Raw genomic sequence first — 23758 nt, 5'->3', positions numbered from 1 at the left:
GATTGCCCCATCTTCCTTCCAAGGAGTGGCTGGTGGGTTTGAACCACCAGCCTTCTGGTTAGCAGTCAAGTGCCTTAGCCACTATGCTACCACAGCTCCCATAATGGGGCATTTGTTGTTGTTGTTATGTACCGTCGAGTCGGACCTGACTCATAGTGACCCCTCCTTGGGTTTCCAAGGCAGTATCACTATGGAAGTAGATTTCCCCACCTTCCTTCTGAGGAGTGGCTGGTGGGTTTGAACTGCCAGCCTTCTGGTTAGCAGTCAAGTGCCTTAGGCACTACGCTACCAGAGCTCCTAATGGGGCATTAGAAGGCACAAACATAAACATTTGTGCTTTGTTGACAATCTTAAACCAGAAGTGACCAAGAACTGCATTTTAACAGTAATCTGTCCCTGGCACTGAGCAGACTACCTGAATCTAAAAATGTCATTAAAGGTTCTAAAATGCTGCTCATTAAGGAAGGTCCACTTTTCTGCCACTGATAGATTTGTAGGTATGAGAGTTGTGTTCCTTGTGGAATCTAGGCCCAGAACTATCAAGATGGTTCATTTCAAAGATACACCAAGCAAAGAAAACTCACTGCTATCGAGTTGGATTCGACTCACAGTGACCCCACCTTGGGTTTCTGTGGCAGCATCTCTATGGAAGTGGATTAACCAGTCTTCCTTCTAAGGAGTGGCTAGTGGGTTTGAACCACCAGGCTTCTGGTGAGCAGTCAAATGCCTTAGGCATTATGCCACCAGAGCTCCTAACAAGCAAAGAGTACCCTGAAATGATTTCCAGTACCCCAAGTTGGACCACTCCCAAGAACACAAGGTATGGGTGAGTTTATCAGGACAACAAGATGCCACCTCACAAAGCAGAGCAATACTAGGAATAGAGGACTAATTATCTAGGTATTATCCATTTACTGAGTCCTCACCCAGTCTTCTTCCTCCTACTTCAGTCAGGAGAAAACATCAATTTCTACTTCTCAGTGAAAGTAGAAGCCATCAGCTCCTGCCCTCTTCTTCATTTTATTTTCTTCTCCTCTTATCCTTCCTTTCTTTACTACTCCCTAAGCCCAAGCCCAACGCTTCTTCCCCACCCACTTAGAACCTTGTCTTGGAGTTTTTTCTTTTCACTTCCCCAGAGTCCGCTCCAAGTATTAATAGCCAGTGGGGGCTTACCATTCATCCCACAGAGTCTGTCTTGAAAGAAGTGTAAGTTTTAAATCAAAAGAAGCTTCCAGAAATGCAGTATTGCCAACAGGCTATATATACAGTGGATACTGGGAGCTCTGGTGGCATAATGCCTAAGGCATTTGACTGCTAACCAGAAGGTTGGTGGTTCAAACCCACCAGCCACTCTTCTGAAGAAGGAAGACTGAACGATCTACCTTCATAGAGATACTGCCTCAGAAACCCAAGGAGGGGTCATTATGAGTTGGAATTGACCCGACAGCAGTGAGTTTGCTTTTTTTTTCTTCTGGATACTGGGTACTGCTGGCCCCTTACAACTACTACCCCTGCCCCCTGCTGATGTGAGTGCTGCTGTAACATCCTTCTCCAGAGAACTGTTTTCAGATGAGCACTTGACTGCTAACCAGAAGGCTGGCAGTTCAAACCCACTGGCCATGCCTCAGAAGGAAGATGGGGCAATCTACTTCTGTAGTGATACTGCCTCGGAAACCCAAGGAGGGGTCACTATGAGTCGGGTCCCACTCAACAGCACATAACAACAACAACAACAACATTTGCCAAAGCAGGACATAGGCCAAGCCAAGAGGCCCAAGGCCAAAAAAAGGCATGGGCGAGGAGTGGCTATCCTGATGGAAGAATTGTATCCTGAGCTCTCATTCCTGAATGCTCTCTTTCCACATGCTGCAGCCAGCCAATGGCTAACTAATATGGAGTGCAAAAGGCCAGTCCCCATGCCTCAAGGAGAGGACAAGTCTTTAGCATAATTTATGCCCCAGAGTCTCCCATGGATCAGATCAAGGCTAGACCTGAGCTGAGACCACATCCTTGTACTGTTCCTGCCCTTTCCCTCACTTCCTTAGGTTTCTCCCAACAGTACATCCTCATTAGACTACATGCTCAAATTCCCAGCTCTGCTTCTAAGGAACCTGACCCAAGATGATGTGGGAGACACTCTGGAAGAAAGCAGGGACACCTTGGTAAAAATATTACCACTTAATTAAATACCTGGATGGACTCGCAAACACTAAACACTTCTGTATGGTTCAGTTTGCAATTCTAATCTGCAAGGCATGGGTCACTCATATGCTGACAACCCCCAAATTTAGAGCAGTCTGAGGAACCACAGAGGGTGGGGAGAGTGAATGGGGCCACAGCTTTGACTCTACCCTCACAGGAGTCAGGTATAGGCAAAAATAAAACAAAACAAAAACCCTCATTTTCCCTGACCTTCCCTATAGTCCTGGACCTGGGAATATGTTGGGTTTCAACCAGACTAGAGGCCAGGGATTTCTTTCATATTTTTGGCACAGTACTCATAGCTGCACATCTCATAGACTGCTCATGGCAGAGACAGGCCAGTGTTGCTGCCCAGAAACAGTGCATAGGCTCACTTACCTTGTATGGCCTGCACCAAACACTGCTCTACAGCTCCTCCAGCACATCTTAGAATCTGGTAAGCATCAAACAGGATGGGTCACCAACCTGGCCTGGCTTCCAGGGATGGCTGGGTTAGGTATTTTTAACTTAATTATCAATTCAGCAAGCCGAGGTTCTTGCTTCTTCATCCTCCTCATTTTTCTACATATCCAGCATTTATTGAGCAACTATTACTCACCAATCCCTGGTGTAAGTTCTGGAAACAGTTTAGGAACAAGGGCCAAGTTCAGGAGCTAAATAGCCAGTTCACAGTCTCAAGGGCTAGCCATTTTCTAACTGCTTGAGAATAGTCTCAAAATATTTAATCATGTGGTAGTTAGTTGCCACCCTAAACCCACTGTAGTTGAGTTGATTCCAGTTCCTGGTGACCCCATTTTTTACAGAGTAGAACTGTTCCACAAGATTTTCTTGCCTGAGAGCTTTACAGAAGCAGATGGCCAGACCTGTCTTCTGTGGCACGGCTGGGTAGGTTTGAACTGCTAACCTTTAAGTTAGTAGCTGAGTGCAAATTGCTTCCACCACCCAGGGACCCAAAGCAAGAGTATTAATTTCATAATTGTACAGATCATGAATGGCAGATCCAGAGACAGGGTGTGACCTGGCCATGGTGTCCCAGTGAGCCAGTCTCCCAGCTCTCTTGACCTCTGAGCCATTACTTCTGCCATATACATCAGCCTTCTTGAGATCCAGGTGTGAAATCAAGGTTCTGACCTGATTCTTTTGGGCAATCTTTTGTCCCTTCTTCCAGCGGAGCACTGGTGTTAGAGCGGGCAGTTCCCTTTCCTCCTCTCCGGTCACATGCTCCCCGAGGCTGTAGGCTGCTTCGAACACAATTGGACTGATGACGTCTTGTACTCTCCGCTGAAACAATGAACAAATACACACATTAACACTAATGCCAGCTGACATTTGTAGAGCATTTCACAGTTTACAATGACCTTCCACATGAACTGCCTCATATGATCCTCACAACAATCCTTGTGAGGTAGAAGTTTATTACTCTCATATTTTAGATGAGGTAACTGAAGCCTAGAGCAGTTAATGTCTTGTCCAAGGTTACTCTGTTAATACATGGGGGGTTTTCTACTCTACCTTGCATGAGGCTAAATCATCTTCTCCTTAGCATATGGAAGATATTATTTTATTCATCTTCCAAATATTCTTATAGCTAGTTGGCAGGCAGGAGAACATCTGCACTCATGCTGCAAGGCTAACCCTTTGCATTCATAGCTTTCTGATGATCAAAGCTCTTTTGCATTGAGATAAATATGAATCCCTGTGTTAGGCACAGGGGACCCAGACACTGAAGGCTCCGGCAGCTCCCCAGAGTTAGTCACTGATGGAGTCAAGGATGAACATCTGAATCCTGACCTTGTACTCTTCCTTATGAAACCCAAGGGCTTTAAGATCCAAGAAAAGAAAGGTTGGTAGTTAAGAAACAAGGGATGGAAAGACAGCAACATGTACTGAGCACTGTGCTAGGTGTTCCAGAAAGATGAGCAACACCCCCAAACCCTGTGTGCTGGACTTGTCTTCATTTTGCAAAAAAGGAAAACGAAGGTACTAAGCTAAGTTTCCCAGAGCACATGGATAAGGACTTTGGGTCACACTGGTCCAACCCTGGAGTTCCTGGCCTTCCCATACAGGGTGTTGCAGCTTCATGAGGGCTTTGGGTCTCTACATTTCACAAAAAGCTAGAGTCAGAGGCAGGAGTAAATCCAGGAGAACCGAATTCTGGGCTAACATATTCCACAGGGGTTGCTGCTCCCAATGCTGTTGCAGTCAGATGCTCTAAGGGCTTCTAAGAGGAGCAGGCCAAGTCTGAGGGGTGGTAGAGGAAAGCAGCACCACTGAGTCAAGTCTCCACTGCTTTGCACTTGTCTAAGGAGAGAGAGGGAGGAAGGCCAGCAGGGAAGTAGAGTGAGAGAGAAGGCTGGGTAGGCAGAGGCCAACCATAGGCCATGAGAGCAAAGCCAAGGTCTTCCTACTATCTCTGCATAAAAGAGAGACTGGTGGAATTTGGAGCAGATTAATGCTATGGTTGAAATGGAAGAAAGTTCTAAAGGCATCAAGAGGTATATGGTGAGGTGCTTGCTTCCACTTCCTCCTGACACCCAGTCCCCTTTCCAGAGGCAGACATATCTGTCAGTTTTTGGAAACTGTTCAGACCTGGCATGTGCACTCAGAACAGCAGCTCACCACATACTGCACTTTGCTTAACATATATCCTCGAGAAGGTTCTATGACAGTACATGGAATCTTATTTTTAATGTCACACAGAATGACACCAAATGGACATCCTTACTGATGAATATTTGACTTCAAGTCTACTTTGCCTAAAGCATTTGATTGGTAACCAGAAGGCTGGCACAGTTCAAACCCAACAGCTGCTCTGCAGAAGAAAGCTGGGGCAATCTCCTTCTGTAAAGATTTACCACCTTGGAAACCCAAAGGGCGTCACTATGAGTCAGAATCGACACAATGGCAGTGAGTATAGTAGTGTTTTTTTTTTGTTGTTTTTTGTTTTAATACTAAGCAAATAGGTGGCAGCCCACTAACAGCCTACAGCAGCACTCCCCAAGCTTGGTTCTATGAATCTCAGCCCTCGGAGGGGTGGGTGGGGGTGTTAAGTTTAAGAGTTTGTGATCAAATAAGTAGTGGGAACACCAGGTTAAACAAAGTTAAGAGGGGCTTTGTTCTGCTTGTTGTTTCTGTTTTTACTGCAAGTGCCCCTGAGAGGGAGGTAGTTGTGTCCCAAGTTTATTGGGTTTTGAAAGCCTGTGTTTCCTTAGAGCTCACTGGGACATGGCTGTGCAGTGGAACACACTTGGAGAGCAGGTTCGAAAGCTCTACAGCAGTTAGGAGACAGATGGGCTGAGCCAGGGCACAGGCAGCATGGGAGGGGAGGCAGGCATGGCCGCACCTGTGGCTGCAGAGCTGTGGGTGTGTGGGGTGGGGCACAGGGCACAGATGGCTCTGGGGCTTTGAGCCCAAATGACTAGCAGCTGATTTGTATTTGTGTTCAGAAAAGCATTCAGCTGGGAATAGATTCAATACTTCAGCACAAATACAAGACTAGACCTCTCAAGAGGAGTGGAGGGTAGACTCTGGATAAACCCTTTCCACAAAATCCTCTGGGACACCAGGTTTTAGGAACAGACCTTTAATACCCATGTCCTTACTGGGAACAAAACACATACCTGGGATGCAAATGTATTTGCTTACCAGAATTTAAAGACTGTAGTTTGTACTAATAATAGTGAATGCATGTCATTTTAATGTTTTTACAAATAAATTCTGTTTTATAAGCTTATCATGACTAAAGTTTATGGATTTAAACCCTTCTTGTCAAAATAAGCCAAGTATCAAGTTGTTACTCTTCATGGGGGTGGAAGACACTGACAGAAATCACACTGCATTTCCTGACTACCAACTGTATTCCAGGGAGCTATGGTAGCATAGTGCCTAAGGCACCTGACTGCTAACCAGAAGGCTGGAGGTTCAAACCCACCAGCCACTCCTCGGAAGGAAGGTGAGGCAATCTACTTCCATAGTGATACTGCCTCGGAAACCCAAGAAGGGGTCGCTATGAGTTGGGTCTGACTCAATGGCACATAACAACAACAACAACAACATTCCAAAGGAGTCCTTGAGTGTTGCAAATGGTTAAGCCCTCAACTACCAGCTGAAAGGCTGGTGGTTCAAACATACCCAGGAATGCCTCAGAAGACAGGCCTGGTGATCTGTTTCCAAAAGGTCACAATCTTGAAAACCCTATGAAGCAATTCTACTCTGCACACATGGGGTCTCTATGAGTTGGAATCGACTTGATGATAACTAATAACAACAATTGTATTCCACAGACTGCTTTGTAGCAGTTATTTAACCTTCATAATACTAGACCTAATATTTTATTACCCTCATTATATAGACAAGGAAACAGAAGCTGGAAAGCTCAAATAAATTACGTGCTATCCCAAACTGAGGAACTCTGGTGGTGCTGTGGTTAAAGCATTGGCCTACTAACCAAAAAGTTCAGTGGTTCAAACCCAGCAGCCGCTCCACAGGAGATAGATGAGGCAGTCTGCTTCCATAAAGATTTACCACTTTGGAAATCCTATGGGGCAGTTCTACTCTGTCCCAAATGGTCACTACGAGTCGCAATCAACTCGACTGGCAATGGGTTTGGACTTTCGGATCCCAAAGAGAGTAAGTGGTGAAACCAGACTCATTCTTAGAAACGGAAGCAAAACTATTTTAATACCATAAAATACTGCTATTTAAAAGTCATCCCATCCACTTCAGGTTCCAACACCACCCTAAAAACTGATTTACTAACAAGTGTATAGAGGGCCAGTGAGGAAATGTTTTACCCAACAGGATGAACATGAATAAATACCGTCTTGAAGGGAGGGTTGTTTCTAAATAGGCAGTCAAGTCATGATCATGGTACAAATCATGATCACCAAGGGGAGAACATTTATTCACGGCACATCTTAATTTGGAAGAGCAGAAATGTGCTCCACAGGGCTTTCAATGGCTGATTTTTCAGAAGTCGATTGCTAGGCCTTTCTTCCAAAGTACTTCTTGGTGAACCTGAGCCTCCAACCTTTTGGTTAGCAGCTGACTATATTCATGGTTTGCACCACCCAGGGACTTGGGAAAGGAAATCAACATTTGCTGACCACCAAGTCTGTACTGGGCTCTATGCTAGTGTCTCATACATTCTAACTCATTTAACCATCATACTCTCTCTTTTACATGCCTGGAAGGCAAGGCTCAAGAGAGTTAACAACTTGTTCAAGTCCTGACAACTGGCAAATAGTAGGTACTGACATCTCCTGAGCCCAAGGCTGACATCCCCTGCTGGGCAGAGATGCTGCCCATGATTACCTTGTCAATGTGCTATCGACTATGTCCCCATCATCTTCTGATGAGTGCCTATCCAAGTCACTTACCGATCACAAGGTATTAAATTTTAGTCCTCATGACCCTTAGACAAATCCAGGCACAAGGAAAACTCTTGATTTCTACTCATCTATGGCAGATTTTCAAGTAAAAGGAGTCAGACAATGGGTCGTAGTACACAACCCATCCACCACCCATCTATCAGTTTGTCACACTGTGGTGGCTTGTATGTTTCTCTGATGCTGGAAGCTATGCCATTGGTATTTCAGATACCAGCAGGATCGCCCATAGTGGACAGGTTTCAGCAGAGCTTCCAAATTAAGTCAGACAAGAAAGGCCTGGAAACTGTTTCCAAAAATAAGCCAAAGAAAACCCTATGGATCACAACAGAATATTGCCCAATATGATACAAGAAGATGAGTCTCCTCAGGATGGAAAGTATTCAAAACACACAGTGGCCAAAAAATGGCTTGAGCATAGTGGCAACTGTGAAGATGGAACAGAATCAGGAAATTTTTTTTTTCTGTTGTACATGAGGAGGCCAAGACTTAGAGCCGACTTGACAGCAACTAATAATACCACCACCACATCCCATATCTGACTACATCTTGCCCACATATAAATGTCTGCTGTAGAAGTTGAGGGAAACTATGTATCCTATTTGGAAACAAAGAAAAATCTCTCCATTCAAACCAATTATTTTCTCCTCTAATTTTAGAGTAAAAAAAAAGGCATGCTGTTTGTTTGGGTAGCTCAACAAGCCTTTAGAAAAGGGCTACACTGGCCAGTATTCACTCTGACAATGAGCAGATCATCATTCTCTCCCCTAAACGCACATCCAGGAGACAGGAAACAAGCCAGCACCCCCAAAGGGGCAGTGGCTCCTTCCCACACTGTGTGTGTTTTATCTAAGCTGCAAAGGAAAAGTAGCAGCAACATTTAGTGGTTTCCTTTCTGTCTTTGGAAGTGCAGCTTCCTTCAGCTTAGCACTGCAGTTAAGTGGAGGAATTCTGTGTATGATAGAAAAGGTGGTTTAAGGTTCTGGCTCAGACCATGTTGTTGTTGTTATGTGCCATGGAGTCGGACCCGACTCATAGTGACCCCTCCTTGGGTTTCCGAGGCAGTATCACTACGGAAGTAGATTGCCCCATCTTCCTTCTGAGGAGCAGCTGGTGGATTTGAACCACCAGCCTTTTGGTTAGCAGTCAAGTGCCTTAGGCACTACCTACCAGAGCTCCTGGCTCACACTATAGCCACTGAAATTTTACTGCTTAAGAAAGAAAATAACAATCACTACAAACCAAACTTCTAAAACTGAACAAACACTAACAGATTGAAAGGCAAGAATCTACCATCTCCTTTCAAAAATCTACAGGTGTCTCATAGCTCTGAAAACAGAAGGAACTCCCAGGTAGAAGAACACCCAGATTGGTAGCAGAATTTGCAGCAACTGAAGTTTTATAGGGGACTTAACATATGCTCCATTTAAAATTTATTGGGTGCTTACTTTATGCCAGGCAATGTGCCAGGCTCTGGGGAGACAGAGATGAAAGACCTACAGGGAATAATTAGTATCAGGGGAAACAGGCAAAGCAATGACAATCCAGTACAACATGCTTCAGAAGATGCTCTGGGGACACGAATGAGGAGCACCTGATTCAGACTGAGGATTGGCAGACTTCCAAGAGGAAGTGATCCTGGGCTCAGCTGTAAGACAGAAGAGCAGGTCGAGGCACAGCTGACACAGCAGAGTGGAGGGGACACAGGAACCCAGTAGACTAAATGAATACCAAAGGCGGGAGGATCAGGCTTATGAACGGAGTGGTACCAGGAGGCTTCAGCGAGATCAGATCTCAGGGGGCCTTACAGATTGTGTGCACTTTATTCTAAAAGCTAAGGAAAGCTGAGAGGGGGGCAGAGGGTATTTAGCAAAGAACCCTGCTCACTACAGCCTGGCTTGGATTGATGAGGATGGAACTAGAAGCAGGGAGGTTACTGAGGCGGCTGTAGGAAGCTGTCTTCTTGAAAGATCCCTCTGGCTGTAGCACAGGAGATTGATGGGGAAAAGAATAGGGACAGACAGGCTAGGGAGGAGGATGTGACAAGGGTTCAGGGCAAAGAATGATATCTTGAGCCAGGACACAGCTTGTTAGGTGTCTTCAAGTAGTCTCCAAGTCACAGTGACCCTATATACAACAGAACGCAACACTGCCCAGTCCTGTGCCAGCCTCACAATCCCTGCTATACCTGAGCCCACCATTGAAGCCACTGAGTCAATCCATCTAATTGAGGGCCTTCCCCTTTTTCGTTGAACCTCCACTTTCCCAAGCATGATATCCTTCTCCAGGGAATGGTCCCTTCTGACAACATGACCAAAGTAGGTGAGACAAAGTCTGGCCATTCTTGCTTCCAAGGAGCATTCTGGCTGCACTTCTTCTAAGACAGATTTGTTAGTTCTTTTGGGAGTCCATGGTACTTTCAGTATTCTTCACCAACACCACAACTCAAAAGCATCAACTCTCTCACACATACATATGAGGCAACTAAAAATACCATGGCTTAGGTTAGACACACCTTACTCTTCAAGGAGACATCTTTGCTCTTCAGCACTTTCAAGAGGTCTTTTGCAGCAGATTTGGATGCAGTAGTGGGAATGAAGAAAGGACAGGGATATTAGAGAGATTTAGTTTGTGGTTGGATGTGGGAGGTGAGAGAGAAGAGTTATGGAAGATGCCCAGGTATTTGGCTTTGGTGACTGAGAGGACCCTGGTACCACTCATTGTCATGGGGAACCAGGAAAGGAACAGGTGTGTAATGAGTTTAGGTATGGATGTTTTGAGCTTTGTTATGACCCAGAAATCCCATTACTGTCTCCAAATTGACTTGAGCCTAAAACCCTATGTTCCTCTTCTCTTGCATAAAACTGTTCTCCTTCCCCAGCAACCAGGGTCAGCCTGTCCTGGTACTGATTGGTGAAGAACCACCACAGGCACTCTGTCTATACTGTCAGCTCCTCATCTCTGTTTCCCAAGGACTGGCTTTTCTCTCACTTTGACTACACCCTCCTTCTTCCCTGGCAAATCTTACATTCAGAGATGCCCTCTCGGGCCCCCTAGGAAGAACTGCAGGGCCTCAAGGGGCCGCAGACCAGAAGGAGTGAGAACCTCCAGGAGACATGCCCAAGGCACCATCCTGAAGATGCCCAAAGGCTATATGCCTCTCCTTAGCTCTTCAGGCTTTTGTTCCTCATTACCTTGCTCTGAAAACAAAACAGAAATAGCACGGAAAATCCAGCAGAAAATGCCCACAATAGGCTGAAGTCACTCACCCAAGGGTTTCTACTAGAGGAGAGGACACTGTGCCCTGTTATCCTAGGGCCTCTCCACAGTTGTCAGAATCAGAAGCCTGAAAGACTTTTGTCTCCTTTACTTGGGGAACTTGTGAACTGGTGAGCACAAGTACCATCAAATCACAAGACCCCATCTACCTAGCCAAACAAGATATGCATCATTATTTGAGAGAAAAGCCCTGGGCAACTTGATTCTGACCTTCACTCTATGACCCTAAGTAAACTGGACTTGAGCGTCGCGGTATCACCTGACTAGCTGTGTGACTTAGAAAACTACCCCATAACTGCCTTTCTCTATCAAGAAATGAAGGGTTTTTCTTTTCCTTAGCCAACTGGCAGCTACAGTGAATGGTAAGCTAAATGAAAACAGGAAGAGTTGACCTTGCTTTAAATTTTCAACACCAAAACCAAACCAAACTCACTGCCCACGGAGTCGATTATTTCTACAGAAGGAGATTGTCCGGTTTTCCTTCTGAGGAATGGCTGATGGGTTTGATTTGCCAGCCTTCTGGTCGGCAGTCAAAAACCTTAGGCACTACACCACCAGAGCCCTCCCCAAAAAGCCAGCAAATAAGCAGCTATCATTAAGCCAGATACATGGTTTGGGAAAATCCCACTAAGCGGTTTTTAAAGACGCCTTGGGTATTTTTTTTTTTCCTTCTTCATTCTCCAAACATTGATCTTTTTGTCCTCTCAACCTTCTATCCTCTCTCATTATTTCTCTATTCTCCACAACAAAATTCTACTTCTACCTAGAATTACCTTGCAGATACTTCCAGAAATGAAAAAAAATCCCTAAAAAAAGTAGGATTCCTTTTCCTTTATCTCTGTAATAATAATAAATAGAATGGCAACTAAATGCTCTGAGCTAGTTTTAAAAAAGAGTCTTTTGAAAGCAAACTGAGGATTTTGCATTTCCATTCATGACAGTAGCTCACTAAAGACCTACCCTCCCATTGAGAACCATTACAAAAGCTGGGACACACACACATTTCTTTAAAGATATCAGCGAGCTACCAAGAAAGCCAGGTCTTCAGAGAAGTCCAAAGTGAAGATAAGAATAGGGAGGGAAGCTCATACTTTAGCACTTTTCCTCACATGCACCTAACGGGGGATGAGAGGCTAAACAACTAAACAGGAAGTGTTAACTAAAAGGCTGTCTTCTTGAGTTTCTGAACTGAGTTTCTGGCAGCCTCACATGAAGCTACAGAGACAAAACTTAGGACTTGAGGGCCCAAGATCACAAAGAGAAGGAAACGATATTAAGGTGAGTTTTATACTGTACATTATCACATCTACCCTCAAAGCATTTGCTGATTACACAACAATATGAGACTAAGAGACTAGATTGGATGCGGCAGAAGAAGTGATCCAGAAGCTAAGTCAATAGAAAATATCCAGATGGAAGCATGGAAAGGAAAAAGGATAAAAATTCTGAAATGAACATAAGAAACATACTGGTCACAGTAAAAGTGATAACATATTTATGATTTCAATTCAAGAAAGAGAGAACGGAACAGAAGTGATATTTGAAATGACAATGGCCAAGAATTTGCCAAAACTGATAAATAAAATAAAGCCAAAATTTCAAGATGCTTATGAACTCCAAGGAGCTCTGCTGGTGCTGTGGTTAAGGCATCAGGCTGCTAACCAGAAGGTCAGCAGTTTGAACCCAAAAGCCGTTCTGTTGGTGAAAGATGAGGCAGTCTGTTTCTGTAAAGACTGACAGCCTTGGAAACCCTATGGGGGTCGGTATGAGTCAGAATCAACTTGATGTCAGTGGGTTTGGTTTGGTTTTTATGAATTCCAAGCAAGATTTTTAAGAATGCACCTAATAAGCACATTAATAGTTACACTGCCTATAACCAAAGACAGAAAAGTCTGAAAAGTGCTGAGTGAAAAAAAAGAAGTATTATTTTCAAGGAATCATCAACAAGATTTAAAAGAGAACTTACAACAGAAACAATGGAAGCCACAAGACCATGGGATAATACTTTTAAAGTGACGAAAAGAAATTAACTGCCAACCCAGATTTCTAGGGCCAGGAATAAATATGCTCCAAGAATTAAAGCAAATTACATATGCTTTCAGATAAAACTGAGATAATTTGTTGCCAGTGGATCTCCACTAAAGAAATATTAAAGGGATTCTTCAGACAGAAGGAAAGTGATACCAGATGGAAGTATATAGACAGAGGAAAGACTGAAGAACAAAAGAAAAGCAAGTAATTGGGAAAATAAACCAGTAGTTATCAACCAGGGGTGATCTTGTCCCCCAGGGAACATTTGATACCGTCTGAAGATATTTTTGATTATCACAGCTTGGGGAGGAGGGGAGGCTTGCTGCTGGCAGCTAGTGGGAAGACAATTATAAGATTATCTTGTGGAGTTTAACACACATGTAAAATTAAAATCGATGGCAACAATAACACAAAAAGTGGGAGGGTCGCAAATATAGTTAAAATGTTCTAATATCCAGAAAATAATGAAAGCACTATTTTACATTAGACCAGGTAAAGCATGCCTGAGGTAACTTTTAGAGTAATGGCTAAAAGAACATGCAATGAATAACCTAACAGAATGAAAATAGAATATATAAAAAAAAAATACTTGCTTAATCCTAAAGGAAAGAAGGAGGGAGGGAAAAGGGACCAAAGAATAGATGGAATAAATAGAAGACAAATAGAACATTGGTCAACTTAAACTCAAGTGCATGAGTAATTATACTAAAAACTAGATATATATACTAAATGCTCCAGTTGAAAGACAAAGATTAGCAGACTAGATAAAACATAAGAATATATAAAGGTTAAAAGCAAAATAAAGGAAAAATGAAAAAATTAGCCAAAGAAAGCTAGAATGACTATACTAATGACAGGCAAAGTAGATAGTAGGATAAGAAGTAATTATTAGAGATAAAGAAAGTAATTTTATAATGACTAAGGAGTCAATCTACCAGACAATATAATACTTTTAAATGTCTTATGCATAAGACTTGGCCTCAAAATAAATAAAGCAAAAACTAATTTAATGTAAATGAAAAGTAAATAAAAAATCATAGTAGAAGATTTTAACACATTTGTCTACGCAGATTATAAATCAGTAAGGATACAGAAAATTCAAACTATGAGATTACTGCACATGAGTTCAATGATATAAATACCACTATATTAGGAGCTCTGGTGGCATAGTGCCTAAGGCACTTGACTGTTAACCAGAAGGTTGGCAATTTAAACCCACCAACCACTCCTCGGAAGGAAGACTGGGCAATCTACTTCCGTAGACATACTGCCTCGGAAACCAAGGAGGGGTCACTATGAGTTGGAGACAGCATGACAGCACATAACAACAACATACCAAACAACTGCAAAACACATATTCTTTACAAGTGAATCTGAAACATTTACCAAAATTGACCATGAAGTGAATTTCAATGAATTTCAGTGTTGAAATCAAACAGAGTATATTCTCTGACCAAAATGTAATCAAGATTAAAAATCAATAGTAAAAAGGTTAACAAGGCCAGGAGTAGGAGGGGTGGGAAGGGAACACTGCAAAATTGTAAATAAAAAAATAATAATAATAAAAGGTTAATGACGAGAAAACTCTTCAAATAAATTAAGCAATAGTCTCCTAAATATCTTATGAGTCAAATAAAACAATCTTAATAGAAATTAGAAAATACTGTCACCTGAATTATAGCAAAAATACAACATAGCATAAGTTGTCGGATAGCTCTTAAGCTCTGATTAGAAGGAAATGTATACATATTAGAAAATAAGAACGGTTGAAAAACCATTGATAATTTATTCCACAATTTAAAAGCACAATTGAACACCATTATTCACTTACAAGAATGGCTAAAAATTTAAAAGACAGACAATACTGAGTATTGGGTGAGGATGTGGAAATACTGGAACTCTTACATACTGTGATGGGAGTAAATATTGGCACAACAGCTTTGGAAAACTATTGGTAGTATCTCCTAAACTAAATATACCATATCAATGACCCAAAAGGGGAGCTCTGGTGGCACTAATAGTTAAGAGATCAAATGCTAACTGGAAGGTCAATGATTTGAACCCACCATCCATTCTTCATGGGAGAAAGATGTTGCAATCTGCTTCCACAAAGATTTACAGTCCTGGAAACCCTATGGGACAATTCTACTCTGTCCTATAAGGTCACTATGAGTTGGAATGGACTTTTAGCCATGGGTTTGATAATCCAGAAACTTCTCACTTAGATTTATGTCCAAACAAAATATGTGTGCCAAACAGCATAAAGAAGAATATCCACAGTAGTGATATCTGTAATATCCCCAAAGCTGAAACAACCCAAGTGTCCATTAAAAGGTGATTGTATAAATTGTAGTACATTCAGGCAGTTCAGTATCACACACACCAGTCAAAATGTATGGGCCCTGCTACATTTAGCATCATGGATGAATCTCATGATGATAAGGTTGAGCAGAGGAAACTAGACACAAAAGACAATATGCTGGATTATTCTATTTATATGACATTCAGAGCAGGTAACACTAATCTACAGCATAAAAGTTGAACAGCGGTAATGCTTGGGGTGGGGAGCAGTGCCTAGAAGAGGATGTGAAGGGGATTTCTATGGCAGTGCCAACTTTCTGTTTCTTGATCTACTGCTAGTTACATGGTTGTGTTCACTTTGTGAAAATACATTCCTTTCTATAGGAATGCTATGTTCAAAAAAAAAAACCCAAAAACAAAAACAAAAACCCTGACATATATATGAAGTGAGCCTACAAAATATGTACAAATATGTAAAGATACAAGCAGATATAAACATAAGGGTGGGTATTCAGCATGCATGGTTTGCTACAGGCTAAAACTAGAAACAACCTAAATACCAACCTAAGGAATGGGTTGCATAAATAATTGCAGAATCATACAGTGAAATGAATAACTGAAGTAGTTATCACTGTAGAAAGTAGTTATCACTATGGAAAGACTTTAAAGATAAGTTCTTAGGAGAAAAAAGGCACAGAATTATATTTACTATGAAGTCATTTATGTAGAAATATTTGTGTTATGTACAGATGTGTGCAAGTGTATATATGCAAACACACTCACAGAGAATTTGTAAATACACAGACAAAAAATTGGAAAGATACTTTTGGGAGTGAAATGACAAAGAGAAACTTATTAAATGTGTTATGTTGTTGTTGTTATGTACCATCGAGTCGGCCCCAACTCACAGCGACCCCTCCCTGGGTTTCCGAGGCAGTATCACTAAAGAAGTAGATTGCCCAACCTTCCTTCTGAGGAGTGGCTGGTCGGTTTGAACCGCCAGCCTTCTGGTTAACAGTCAAGTGCCTTAGGCACTATGCTACCAGAGCTCCTTATTAAATGTGTACTACTATGCTATTGAGGAGCTCTGGTGGTATAGTGCCTAAGGCATCTGGCTGCTAACCAAAAGGTCAGTGGCTCAAACCCACTAGCTGCTTCACAGGAGACAGATGAGGCTCTCTCTGTAAAGATTTATAGCTTTGGAAATACCGTGGGGCAGTTCTACTCTGTCCTAGAGGGTCACTATGAGTCAGAATGGCAGTGTGTTTGCTTTTGTCTGTTTGTTTGTTTACTATGTTATTTGAAGCCATATATTCTGTAATTTTATAAAAATTTTATAACTGAAAGAGGAAGTAGCAAAGTTGCATGATAGACATGTTTACAACAACAAAAGAGCAGCCACTGACGCTTCTTATGTACAACTAAACACTTCATGGGGTTTGGTTACTTGGTTTGGAGGTTTAGGGTCATGGTTTCATGGGGCATCTCAGTTACTTGTTTGTCTTAATACTGTGTTTAGTGCTTCTGTTCTGTCTCTAATTTGTTATGTAGTATCCAGGGTCTTAAAAGCTTACAAGTGGCCATCCAAGGTACATTTGGTCTCTATTTGGCAGAACAACAGAGAAAGAAAGTCAGGAACAGAAAGAAAAAATAGAATGTGTGGTTAATTGCCTCCATGAAAAACTGCCTCCTTTGTCATGAGACCAGAAGAACTAGAGAGTGCCTGGCTACCATTGCTGAACCTTTGATCAAAGATTCTATAGAAGAACACTGATCAAAAGGGAGAAAACACAGAGCAGTGTTTTAAATTCTCATGGGCTCTAGACTTTCTGGAACCTTGGAGGCTGGATGAACCCCTGAAAATACTGCCCTCAGATAACTTTCAAGCCTTAAACAAACAAAAAATCCCCTGGTGTTTTCTTGAAACCAAACAATAGTTTAATTTAGTGAAGAATGTCTGCCTTGAGCATCGTGCTCTTTAAAGAACAGAAAAAGCACATGATACAAGCCAACACCCTTTCTTGATGACTGGAATAGAAGTAAAATTCTTCAGTATGATTCAGAGTATATGCCTAAGGCATTTGACTGCTAACCAGAAGGCTGGCAGTTCAAACACACCAGCCACTCCACGGAAGGTCACTATGAGTCAGATCTGACTCGATGGCAGTGAGTTTGTTTTTTTTTTAGACAAATGGATAAACAAAATGTGGATCATGCAATGAGATACTACTAAGCTAGTCGGAGAAATGAAGTCTTGATACATGCTGCAACATGGATGGAGCTTGAAGACATTGTGCTGAATGAAATAAGTTAGTCACAAAATATTCTATGATCTCCCTTACATAAAAAGACAAGAAAAGGCAAATGTATAGAGATCAAAGTGGTTACCAGGGGCAGGAGTGAGAGGGGAAGTAGAGAGCGTTAGTGATGATAGAAAAATCACACTGATAAAGGATAAGGTTGCACAGCCAATTACTGTAATGGATGTCAATAAATCGGACACCTGTGAGAAGCTGAATTGGCACAAAGTTGCGGGATAGGTATCTTTACAGTGACAACAAAAGAACAGGTGCTGAGACTGCTTATGTACAACCAAAAATCTCATGGGATTTGGTTCCTTGGTTTGGAGATTTAGGGTCATGATTTCATGGGGTATCCCATTTCTTCTGTAGAATAATCTTTGAGGAAAATGGAGAACAGGACTTCAAATTCTCATAGACTCCAGACTTTCTACAGCCATGGGGACCAGATGAACCCCTAAAACAACTACGATAATCTCTAAATCTTAAACCAAAGAAATCCCCTGAAGGTTTGTGTGTGTGTGTGTGTGTGTGTGAGTGATGTGGGTGAAAGTTTACAGAGAAAATTCATCTTCCATAGAGCAGTTCACATGCACTTTATTATATGACACTGAACAAAATTCTCCATAATGCAACAGCTCTCTTCCCACTTTCTTCCTGTAGTTACCTCTTCCCTGTGTCCTTCTTTCCTATGCATTCCTGCCCCTGAGCTATCTTCCTGTGCAAACATTGCCCATCTGTTCCCCCAGGATTGATCACTCTAAGGAATGCATCTACCTGATGTAAATGATAACCCATATACCTGTCTTTTCTTTGGCTGGAAGCCACAGGAGTGAGTTCAGTTCCAGACCTGAAGAGCAACCAGGGACCATAGTCTTGGGGGTCTCACAAGGCCCCATGAGACCAGTAAACCTGGTCTTCCTTTGTGATTTTGAGTTTTGATCCATATTGTTCTTCCAAGATCTCCAGCATTATGCTATTTTAAGAACTATGTATATGGGATCTAAGTGGCAATAGCAATTCAAAAGATTAGTTAAGAATCTTATGAGGCAGTGATTTTATGTTAATGGAGAAGGAACAACTCAGAAAAGGAGGGTGAGAATGGTCACAGAACTCAAAGAATATAATAATCAATGTCACTGAATTGTATACGTAGAAATCATTGAACTGATTATATGTTATGCTGTGTATATTTTTAACAACAACAAATAAAATATATTTAATTTAAATTATCTGCACAGCTAATAAGCACGGGACCAATAAGCAGCATCATGATACATGGAGAAAAGATTGACGTTGTCAAAGACTTCCTATTACTTGGTTCTACAACACCACCAATGGAAGCAGCAGTCAAGATATCAGATGTTGTACAGCATTGGGCAAATCTGCTGCAAAGGACCTCTTTCAAGTGCTGAAGAGCAAAGGTGTTTCCTTGAAGACTAAGGTACGCTTGACACAAGTCATGGTATTTTTCAATCGCCTCATATGCATGTGAGAGCTGGACAATGAAAAAGGAAGACTGAAGAAGAGTCAATGCTTTTGAGTTGTGGTGCTGGCAAAGAATGCTGACAGTACCATGGACTGCTAAAAGAACACATCTGTCCTGGAAGAAATGCAGCTGGAATGCTCCTTGTAAGCGAGACTGATCAAACTTCGTCTCACCTACTTTGGGCATGTTGTAAGAAGGGACCATTCCCTGGAGAAGGATATCATGTTTGGAAAAGTGGAGGGACAACAAAAAAGGGGAAGGCCCTCAATGAGATGGATTGACACAGTGGCTGCAACCATGGCTCAGGCATAGCAAAGATCGTGGGGCTGGCACAGGACCAGGTGGTATTTCATTCTGCTGTGCATGAGGTCATTAAGAGTCAGAGACAACTCGATGGCACCTAACAACAACAGCACAGATCATCTAAAGTTAGGGTGGCATAGTGTTAGTACAAAAATTAGACAATCTGGAGTGAACAGTCTAGGCCTGTTTGCCTGTCAATAAAGTGGGAATAATAATAGGAATTTTGCATGGTTATCAATGAGAATCAAATGAAATAAAATATACTAAACACCAAGCACAATGACTAGCATACAGTAGGTGAGCAACAGATGATGGCTATTATTTTGACCACAGTTTTTTTAAATGGCACCTTTGATAGGACAATCTGTGAAAACTACTTGTTGTGAAATGAATCTTTATTATTTTACATGCAGCAAAAATCTATTTCTCATTTTATAAGAGAATTAACTAAGTCCAAATGTGTTTTGCTTGGGATTCTATGAATTAAAAAAAAAAAACAACAAAAACCGGTTTACGACCATCAGTCTAATTGCTGAAATTAAAGCCAAGGGAGAAAATTCTAGAAATGATCTTAAATAAAGCTTTATGAAAACCACAGCTGACAAGAAGTTTTACAAGACAGGATTTACACTGGTAAAAGAAGAGACACAGCTTTATCTTTGGGTGATTTCAGCTATAAACATTGTCTAGACAGTTACAGCTCTGAAAACCAGTTGACTTCAAAGAACTCCAGAAATTCTGTAATGAGAGCAGAATAAAAGTGGTAAATAGATCAGTAAAACTGTTTGTTTCTGAAAGTTTCTCAATGGGATTACAGATTTAAATTATGACTACGTATTACTTTACATGTAACAACCATGATATAGTAATGGATATAATCATTACCCTGAAATGGATGATTCTCTGGCCAGCATCAGAGATGAAGACGGGCAAGAACACATCAATTATTCTTCAATTAATATATTTGCAGGGATTACTCCATGGAAATAACATAACCCCAGTAATGCTTTTTCCTCTTCAAAGATAAAACAATTTCTAACTGTGAATCTAGAGAATAGTTTGCTATTTGTGTTTGAAGAGTGGAATACTTGTTTAATTGATTTATGTATTTTAAGATTCTTTTTTTTATTATTATTATTTCTTTTCTTTGGGTCCTTTCTAAAATTTGTTAATGGGAGATTAGAACTTTTGACAATTTGGAAATAATTTTCTCAGAGCATGCCACATCCTTGTATAACATTCTTAGCAAAAGGATGCTTCACAATCACATCATAGATAATTACCTGCATCGCTTCGCAGCTAAATAACACCAGACAGCATTTGCCCAACACAGAGATTATCTGGTCCATATCTCCTCCAGGATAAATGAAATTTGAGCTTTCAACTGAGTGTACATTCCTTCCTCTCTTAATTCTCTCTCTTCACTTTCCATTCCCAAACCCCCAAGATGGATTTGGTAAAAACACTTGTAGGTGAATAAGACACAGAAGAAAATGCTAAAATATAACCCATGAGTGGAAATGGACATGGATAAACCAGACAGGCTTTCCTCCCCCACCACCCTGCATCCACATTATTTTATCCATCAGTCCTGAGTCCAGCTGGTATTGCAGCCTCCAACCTTACACTAGGAGGACACACGCTCTGGCAACCCCCCAGCTGACAGTAACCTTTTTTTTTTTTTTTGCAAAAGTAGGGTGGTTTATTGTTCAAAAGCCTAACAACTTGATCGAAACTTGTGAGATAAACCCTTATTTCCCCTAGAATCAATTTTACTCCCTAATCCTTTCAAAGAGTTCTTATCAGGTTTTATCAGAATAATATATCACCTTGGGGCAAAGATGCAGCCTAGTAGCCCCACACTAGAGGCCAAGATGGAGAAGATCTCCACAGACACTGTGACCTTCTCCTTGGTCCTGCGGCAGACAGGGAGAAGGTGACCCAGGCACTGCAGAACACCAGAATGCTAAATGTCAGGAACGTTCCTGGCTGGGTAAGTCAATGAGTGATGGTTTGTGGAAACAGCCACAGTGAACAGAAGTCCAAACGTGATTTGTCAGAGTATACAGGTGGTTGCATTGGGACAGCAGATGAAGAGTAAGGAGCAGAGGAAGCACAGAAGGAGAGACATTAGCAGAATGTAGCTGAGAGCCCGGTTGTTGACCTTGACTATGGGAGTGCCTTGGTGCTTCACAAAGACCAATAGATCCACAGCTGTGACAAGAGACAAGCACAGAGACATCCAGGCCAGAGTCATTTCCAAAGAATCTTCAAAGGCCAGGAAAATCACAATCATGACAGTGGCTTTTGTACTGCCACTCGGTGGTCTCTGCCTATTAGCTGAAGGAGAAGAGGGGAAGATGAGGCAGGAACCAACAGATGACCCAGCTAGCAGGTGAAAACACTGAAATGTAAATCTTTCCTTGCACCTTGACCTAATAAAGCAACTTTCTGGAAGAGGACACAATTGAATAAGTGCATCCGCCTTAATCTGACTGCTAATGCCACTTGCTTTGGCTCATGCTGTGCCTCAATTTCAAAGTGTCCTTCTTCATGACCCACTCTTCAAGGCACAGTTCAAAGTGGGTTGTGTTTTGTGGAGAGAAGGGTGCTTTAAAAATGATGATAACAGCCTTCAGGTCACCATCTCACAGAGCCCAAGTCCTTATGCAGAATTTGGCACTTAATTATTTCCTGTTACTATTTTTTCCTGATTCTAAGAACTTCCCCCAGCCTCCCATGTAAAGTTTTTTAATCTAGGATGCATCTTAGTATTGAATAATACATGTATTGTAAGATTGTTTCCCCCTCCTCAACCCATGCCTGGAAAGCTGTCGTTACATCGTTAGCAACTTAGAAGTGAGGACATGCAGTGCTCGCTCTGGATCCATGATGAAAACTATGGCTGTGAGAATGGGTCTCAGAGCTGTCTTGTGTGCCCATATTATCTTGAAAAATACTGAGCGTATTCGTATCTGAAAGGGTGGTGTGCAGCATCAGTGGCCAGGACACAGCCTTCAACTCAGGGCTAGGGACAGCAGGTGATGTGAAAAATGAAAAGGTAGGCATTTTGCTGACCTTCCAAAATTTTAATTGGGGTGCCTTCAGCAAACACTGATTGCTCTGTGCCATGTGCCCAGCACCATAATTATAAGGAAGAAGAAAGAGGTGGGCAGGAGGACATGTGAACAAAAAGCAGTAATACAGAGAAGGTACTCACACAGGAACTGTAGGAACCCAATAAGGGAGGAACTGTTTCTGATCCAGAGTTGGGTAAGAGTGTAAATGTCAAGAGTCTTCAGAGAAGATGTGACCCTGGAAGAAAAACTAGACCTTCAGCAGGCTGGTGGGAGAATGGCAATGAGGGCAGTCCTACCACTTGACAAAGATAATATGGAGGTCTAGCAGACAGCCGCATGTCCGAGGAATGAAGGTAATGTGACAAGGTAGAAAGCAAGGACATCAGCATCAGATACTCCTAGGTCTGAATGAGTTCCAGTTTCATCTATTAAAACTGTGCGACCTTTCATAAATGACCAGAGTTACTGGTCTGAAAGAGACTGGTGGAACCCCTCAGACTATGGCCCTGGGTTACCCTTCAGTCCGAGAAATGGACTCACTTCCGTGGACTGGCTCTCAGCCCAACAGTATAAAGACCTACATGCAGAACCCCTACTCCAGGGAGATGCACCCCTTAGATCAATCAGCCATGAGACACCAGAGAGGCAGCATTCACACGGAGGGAAATCTGGACAGGGATGCATAGTTAAGAAGAGCACAGGGAGGGGGTAGTTACAGGGAGAGGAGGGGAGGGGAGTTTTTTATAGTTGGGGATGGTAATTGGGGAGTGAAATCAAATGTGTAGAACTGTTGAATGTAAAACAAATTTGCTTTGTAAATTTACACCCAAAATGCATGTGCGTGCACATACAACACACATACACAAACTGTGTGACCTCGGTCACTTCACTTAATCTCTCCAATTTTTTTTTTTCCCCAGAAGTGAAATGGGATGACAAAATCTACTTTGCATATCATTATGAAGATTAAATGAGACAATAGATGTCAAGCACCTTGGAGAGCTCCTAGCACTCAATAAAAACTAACTGTATTCCCCTCCCCCTTATCATTACCATCACTACCACCACCATCAGAGAAGGGTCCAGGGTGAGTGGAAGGGAAGTTTTGCATACAGGGAGGGGAAGTATGTTAGAGCCAAGTCACAGGGCCTCAGACTCCTGGTAAACTAAAGGGGTTGATCATTCTGTTGGTCAATGCAGACCATCCTGAATTTTTAAAGTCAGCTCAGCTTCAGGATAAGAATCTCAGGTTCTAAAGGGCTAGTACATACTACCAGCAGTCCAGGGTGGGGAGATCAGGAACACAGTTAGGGAGACAATCAAATAGACTTGACCATTGGTACAGGGAATATAGAGCTTTGAGGGGCCTGGGATGGTAGAAAGGGT

The 23758-nt window shown here is 42.1% G+C and overlaps 1 protein-coding gene across 1 annotated transcript in view; it reads right to left on the bottom strand.

The window, feature by feature from the left end:
* ITGA9 (integrin subunit alpha 9) overlaps positions 1–23758 on the bottom strand; it is a gene marked incomplete at its 5' end in the record, with an annotated part of 538072 nt that overhangs the window by 274394 nt on the left and 239920 nt on the right. The window contains one exon of the mRNA XM_007945751.1: positions 3334–3483. Within this exon, the coding sequence (XP_007943942.1) occupies positions 3334–3483 (150 nt within the window). The remainder of the gene's footprint in view (positions 1–3333; positions 3484–23758) is intronic.

The sequence above is a fragment of the Orycteropus afer genome, unplaced genomic scaffold, assembly GCF_000298275.1.
Source record: "Orycteropus afer afer isolate SDZICR_OR568_19922 unplaced genomic scaffold, OryAfe1.0 scaffold00142, whole genome shotgun sequence".
Lineage (NCBI taxonomy): Eukaryota > Metazoa > Chordata > Mammalia > Tubulidentata > Orycteropodidae > Orycteropus > Orycteropus afer.
This window is presented reverse-complemented; position numbering and strand designations above follow the sequence as displayed.